General features: G+C 55.6%; 1 protein-coding gene across 6 annotated transcripts in view; it reads right to left on the bottom strand.

Moving 5' to 3' along the window:
* Nucleotides 1–291: 291 nt before the first annotated feature.
* Nucleotides 292–6,917, bottom strand: part of LOC120673338 (LEC14B protein-like) — a 28,118-nt gene continuing 21,492 nt past the window's right edge. For all 6 annotated transcript variants that reach the window (XR_005674618.1, XM_039954126.1, XM_039954129.1 and 3 more), the window contains 2 exons: nucleotides 6,532–6,592; nucleotides 292–754 (listed from right to left, as the gene is read on the bottom strand). Coding sequence is in view for 5 of the 6 variants with exons in the window: in XM_039954126.1 (XP_039810060.1) it covers nucleotides 542–754; nucleotides 6,532–6,592 (274 nt within the window). In the remaining variant the exon portion in view is untranslated. The remainder of the gene's footprint in view (nucleotides 755–6,531; nucleotides 6,593–6,917) is intronic.

Raw genomic sequence — 6,917 nt, 5'->3', positions numbered from 1 at the left:
TTTCCTTCCATAAACAATGATGTTAATTATCCTTCCAAAAAAATAACGTGAATTATGGGTCAATGTATGTGCAAAGAAAAATATATGTATGTTAAAGAAAAGTAATATGTGAGTAAGAGAGGTGGGTATAGAAAATTGATGTTGTAAAAATTAATAAAATTTTGATGAAAAACATTGACGAAAACAATGTCCTCCTCACTTTCGTCAAGTCTTTTGGCCTAACAAGTGGGGCCTCCGAGAGAGGTACGGTGGACCTAATTTTGGTGAGAAATATTTTCAATTGTTTCAACATTTATAGTATATAAGATAAGATATAGTATAGATAGATAGATAAACTTTTGCATTACAATTTTGCGAGTCTATGTACCGCCTCAACAATTCACTCGACCTGCGAACCGCCTCAACAATTCACTCTCGATCACTTATATACAGCACGAAATTTTAAATAGTAAAAGGACTTTTTCGAGCCAGAGGCTTGGGAAGCCTGCAAGGTGACCAAGTGGAGCCACATGCCCACATGAGACCCTTGAGAGCTTCACTTCTAAAGGACAAACGACACTGTGTATCCTTCTGGATGCATCCTCTGCTTCCATGTCTTGAGCATGGAGGGGTCTCTGCCATCCTCTGTTGCCTCCCACCGGACCAAATAGCCGTCCCAAGAAGAGCTGACAAGTGTGGGGAGGTACGGGTGCCATGAGCAGTCTCTGATGATCGACCCGTGCCATCTCAGTTTTTCAACAACCTTACCTGTCGCCTGGGAGAATGAACAGATAGGTTTATAGGGAGCAGGAGGCAAATTTAAGCAGTAGCATGAAATATCACGAAGGCATCCAATAAAGAGGGACGTGCATGTTAATGTTTTGATGAAAGGAATTGCTATTGTTGTCAAGGTGAAACTTGTAGAACTGTTAAGCCAACAGACAGCAAACTCTATGATAGTTGTTCACAATTTCATTCACAGTCATGGTATGCATTAGGTCCACAATCCTTTCATTTAGTGTGAATAACCCATACCAACACAGGCTTCCTCCTTGATACATGATATGTGATGCCCAGAACTCACACACAACATGGTAAAGGCCGGAAGTTAGCTTGACCAGAGGCCGCTTGATTGAATTAGAACTAGAATTCACGAGTACAAGACCGGGGGAGGGGGGGGGGGGGGGTTGGGGTTTGCTGTGCTTATATAGCAGCTGCTCACCCACTAAAGTGCTTAAAGCATAAAGGCAAGGCAAGTCTAAAACAGAATTAAAGATACAAACACTAGGCTTAAACACTGTCAATCTCCCCCTAAGCCTAGTGCTGAGCAATCTGCTGAAGCCCAATCCTCTTCCTCATCTCCTGGAATCTTGTCTTGCCCAGTGACTTGGTGAGAAGATCGGCCAGCTGATCAGTAGTAGGAATGTGGTCGGCCTTGATGCTCCCATCTTCCAGGCAATCTCTGATGAAATGGTACTTGATCCTGATGTGCTTGCTTCTGCCGTGGAAGACAGGGTTCTTGGCTAGGGCAAGGGCAGACTTGTTGTCCACCTTCAGCTCCACCACATCCACCTTGCTGCCCAGCAGCTCCCCGAGCAGCCTGGACAACCACAATTCTTGAGTTGTTGCAGAAGCGGCGGCGATGTACTCTGCCTCGCAGCTCGAAAGCGCCACCACCTTCTGCTTGATGGATTGCCAGCAGACCAAGCATCCGCCGAGGAAGAAGATGGTCCCGCCGGTGCTCTTACTTGTGTCGACGTCGCCGGCGAGGTCGCAGTAGCCGATGAAGCTCGCCGTGCCGGGGATGCGTTTGTAGACCAGACCGTAGTCCAGCGTCCCAGCCACGTAGCGGATGATGTGCTTGATAGCCTGCAGATGCTCCGCCGTAGGCCGCTCCATGAACCGGCTCACATACCCGACCGCGAACGCCAGGTCCGGCCGGGTGTGCACCAGGTATCGGAGACTCCCCAACAGCCGTCGGTAGTGCGTGACGACGACCTCTTCTGCCTCGCTCTTGCGACTGAGCTTGAGCTTCTCCTCCATTGGCGTGTGGACGGAGTTGTAGCCCACCATGTCGCCGAGCTCGAGGATCCTCTTGGCGTAGTGTGCTTGAGACAGAGAGATGCCGCTGGCGCTCTGGCGCACCTCGATGCCGAGGTAGAAGCTCAGGAGCCCGAGATCGCTCATGTTGAATCTCTACTTCATGGCCGCCTTGAACTCCTCCACCTCCTCCGCATCGGCGCCGGCGATGACGAGGTCGTCGACGTAGACCCCAACCAGCAAGACAGAGCGCCACCCGCCCCGCCGGTACATCGCCGCCTCGTGCGCGCTCTGCTGGAAGCCCATCTCCTTGAGCGTCGCATCCAGCATCGCGTTCCAGGCCCGCGGCGCCTGCCTCAGCCCGTACAGCGCCTTGCGCAGGTGGTACACCTTGCCTTCTTCTCCGGGAACGGCAAAGCCTGGTGGCTGCCGCACATACACCTCCTCCTTGAGGTCGCCGTTGAGGAAGGCGGAATTCACGTCCATGTGGTGCACGTGCCATCCTTCTTGAGCTGCCAGGGCGAGGAGAACACGGACGGACTCCATCCTCGCCACCGGTGCGAACGCATCCTCGTAATCGATCCCCTCCTGCTGGACGAAGCCACATGCCACCAGCCTCGCCCTGTGCTTGATCACCGCCCCCTTCTCGTCCTTCTTCAGCTTGAAGACCCATTTCAGGGTAATTGGGCGGTGTCCGACCGGCGGATCCGCGAGCTCCCAGGTCCGGTTCTTCTCCACGGACTCAAGCTCGGTCTCCATCGCCTTGCGCCACGCCGGATCGCCATGCGCCTCCGCGTGCGTGGTCGGCTCGCCAGCATGCGTCAAGTGCAGCTGCGCGCACACCCGGGGCACCCCCTCGAGGATGGACTCCTCGTCGAGGATGTTGTCCACCGTGCGGTAGCGGAGGGGTTCATCGCCGTAGAACACGTCCAGCCGCTCCTCGTCGTCCTCCAAGGGGGTGGCCAGCTCCGCCGGAACCAGCTCTGCTGCCACTGGAGTCTTCGGAGCAGGGGAATGTGCCGGAGCAGAGGAGGGCGATGCACGCGACGTCGAGGCAGGGAAGGGCAGAGTTGACGCACCAGCCGCTGATGCAGCGTCACCAAACTCCCCCAGAGCTGGCGAGCGTGACACGGTAGGCGTGGTGGCCGGCGGTGGTGAGGGCGCGTCCCGGTCTTCTAGCACTCCTGCGGCGGCGAGCTCGAAGTCGATGCTAAGCTCCTCCGCCATGGACGCAGTGTGCTCCGCGTTGCTGTTCCAGTCCCAGCCGCACGCCTCGTCGAAGACGACGTTGCGGGATACGAGCACGCGCCGAGACACCGGGTCGTAGACGCAATACGCCTTGGCACCGTCCGCGTACCCGAGGAACACCCCTGGTCGGCTGCGATCATCGAGCTTGCGCACCTGGTTCAGCTCCTTAGCGAAGCAGAGGCAGTCGAAGACGCGTAGGTGCGCCACCGCCGGTGCTCGCCCATACCAAGCCTCGTAGGGCGTCTTGCCTTGCAGGCTCTTGGTCGGCGACCTGTTCAACAGGTGGACCGTGGTGACCACCGCTTCTCCTAGAACTTGGCCGGCATGCCCCGCTGCTTGAGCAGCGCCCGCGCCATGCCCACCACGGTGTGATTCCTCCGCTCCACTATGCCATTCCGCTGAGGCGAGTAGGGAGCAGAGTAGTGATGTGTGATGTCCTCGTTGGCGCAGTAGTCGGCGAACTCCCCGGCGGTGAACTCTCGGCCGTTGTAGGTGTGGAGCACGTTCAGCTTGCGCCCGCACGCCTTCCCCACCTCTGCCTGCGTGCGCTTGATGGCGTCCGCTGTGGCCGACTTGGTGGTCAGCAGCGACACCCACATGAAGCGCATGGCATCATCCACCAGGAGCAGGAGGAAGCGCCGACCGCCAGGCGTCGCCGGCGACACTAGCCCGCACAGGTCGCCATGCACGAGCTCGAGATGCTTCTGCGCGCGGTACTTGGCTTGAGCAGGGAACGGAGCGCGCCTCTACTTGGTGACGACGCAGGTGTCGCAGAAATGGCTGTCGTGCTTGATCACCGGCATCCCGCGCACCATGTCCTCCTTGCACAGCTTGTGCAGCGCGTCGAAGTGCAGATGGCCGTAGCGCTCGTGCCACAGCCAGGCTTCCCCGTCCTTGCGTGTGGCAAGACAGAGCATGTTGCCACTCTGCTGCGACGAGGCTCGGACATGGCAAGATGGCTCGGCTGCAACGAAGTGGTGGATGTAGAGGTGGTTGGGGCTACGCTGGACCTTGATCATTAGGCGTCCGCGCTCATCCCACATCCTCAAGACTCCATCCTTGATCCTCACCTCCGATCCTCCCTCATCCAGCCGGCCGACGCTCAGAATGGAATTCCTGAGCGCCGGGATGTAGAAGACGTCGTGCTGCACCTACTTCTCGCCATTCTTGCCCTCGAATGTGATGGAGCCGACATCCTGAATGTCCACCTTCGACGCGTCGCCGAACCGCACTGACCCGCGCACGTCGCCGTCGATGTTGGCGAAGAGCTCGCGGCGTCCAGTCATGTGGTGGGTCACGCCGCTGTCGAGGTACCATTCGTCGATCGCTTCCTCGTCGGTGGTGGCGTTGAGGATCGCCTAGGCTCGCAGCTCGTCAAGCTGGAGGACGTGGCCGTGCGCAGCAGCCTGGTGCGCGCCCTGCTCGACGACGCCGTGCGCCAGGAACAACCCCATGTCCACATCTCCCTCCGCGACGTGGGCTGCACCGTGATTCCGCCGAGGTTGTGGGCAGTCCCGTACCCAGTGCCCGGTGCGGTTGCAGTTGTGGCAGGTGTCGTCGCGGTTCGCCCTGTGATCGCCGCCGACGTCACCTACTTTCTCCCCGCGCCCGCCGCCGGAGTCGCCAGCGCGGGCCTCACGATCTCCCCTGGCCTTGTTCTTCCTTCCGCCACGGGGTCGATGACGCCGCTCCTGGCCGTCCTTGGTCGTGCCGACGTTGTCCCCCTTCTTGCCGCCGGCGCGCCGCTGCTCGGAGTACAGCAGCTTGCCCTGCGCCTCCGACGCGCGATCCCGGTCCTCCACCACCTTGAACCACCTGGCGACATCGTCGATGGAGAGATCCTGGAGGTCGAGAAGGGTCTCGATCGAGAAGACCAATTACTCGTACCTCTTAGGCATGCACCGGAGAAACTTCACAGCACGTCCCTCGTCGAGGTCGGTGTCGCCGTTGCGCACCATCTGCTCCATCAGATTGGTGAGGCGGACGGCAAAGGCTTCAACTTGCTCGTCGGGGCGAAAGGTGAGACCTTCCCACTCGCCGCGGAGGCGCTGGAGCGCGGCGCGTCGCACGCGGTCGCTCCCAACACGCCTGGCCTCGATCGCCTCCCAGGCGAGCTTGGCAGTGGCCTTGTTGGCGATGGTGGCGCCGATCTCCAGTGGGACGACCGCGCAGAGAGCGTCCAGCACGCGGCAATCTTGCTCGTAGTCGACACCGTCGCACGTGATGGCGTCCCAGAGGAAGCGCGCCTGGAGCTTCACCTTCATAAGGAGGCTCCACTCGTAGTAATTGGAGCGCGTGAGCATCGGCCATCCGGTCCCGATCTCATGGTAGACCTGCACGACCGGAGAACGCCCGCGGCGCCCGCTACGCCGTGGTGGAGACGGCGATCCGCGGCGGCGGCAAACCTTTGGCGTGATGGAGCCCTCCGCGTCCTCGTCACCATCCTGCTCCTCGCGCAGCACTGCAGCGGCTTCCGCCGCAGTCTTGGCCGCGGCATCCTTGGCTGCCTACGCCGCCTGAGCCGCAGCTGCCTCAACGGCCTCAAGGCGCTCCCTGCGCGCCTGCGCGGCGGCGGCAGCGCGCTTGGAGCTGGAGGTGGACATGGTGGTGGCGGCGCCGGATGAAAAGCACTAAAACCCTAGGCTCTTGATACCAATTGATGCCCAGAAATCACACACAACATGGTAAAGGCCGCTTGATTGAATTAGAACTAGAATTCACGAGTACAAGAGGGGGGGGGGGGGGGGTGTTTGCTGTGCTTATATAGCAGCTGCTCACCCACTGAAGTGCTTAAAGCATAAAGCATAAAGCCAAGGCATCAACTTGAAAGCCAAGGCAAGTATAAAACAGAATTAAAGATACAAACACTAGGCTTAAACACTGTCAATATGAATAGCCAGCTAAAATTTCTTATAGTTACAACTATAATTTCCACTGAGGAAACTTTGGAGAAAATATTGCCTAGTAGCTTGTAATATAAACAAATGAGCCACTAGATTGTATCTGGTTTTGAGCCAACTAATTTAATCAAAAGGATCTCATGATGTTCGGAGATGAGAATTTTTTGGTTCTTAATACTATGAATGAATTTAGAATGGAAATTTTTCATTGTGCAAATAACATTACAAGTACTATATGCATCAACTTTTGGCTATTTATGGAGTAATTATGCAAACATATCAGCACAAAATCTTCTACTATCTGTAGAAAGTAAAAATAATGTCATAGGAAAAGTGGTTCAGGTGAAGCATCTATGGTCCATACCACATCATAAATATAGACACATTGGTCACTGGATCCTGTGTATATGTACCTCTGACCCGTGCTGCAATAATGAACAAGATCGAAACATTAAAAACTATGTTGTAAACATCATTTAATCACACAACTTACATTAAAAACCAGACAAATGTTACCAGTAACACATGCATCACCTGTTGTTTTGCAAAAGGCGCATAGAATTATAAATTTTGAAATCGAAACTTCACAGATTTTGATAAACAATTATTCCAACAGTTTTACAGGATGAGTAGCATAAAATGATGCAATTCGAGAACAATCTGAAAGCACGTCCATATGGTCATAGCTTTATCAAAAATATTATGTGCATTAAAATAGATGTTCCATGTTCAGTTTGAAAGCTACCAAGT

The sequence above is a fragment of the Panicum virgatum genome, chromosome 5N (genome assembly GCF_016808335.1).
Source record: "Panicum virgatum strain AP13 chromosome 5N, P.virgatum_v5, whole genome shotgun sequence".
Taxonomy (NCBI): domain Eukaryota; kingdom Viridiplantae; phylum Streptophyta; class Magnoliopsida; order Poales; family Poaceae; genus Panicum; species Panicum virgatum.
This window is presented reverse-complemented; position numbering and strand designations above follow the sequence as displayed.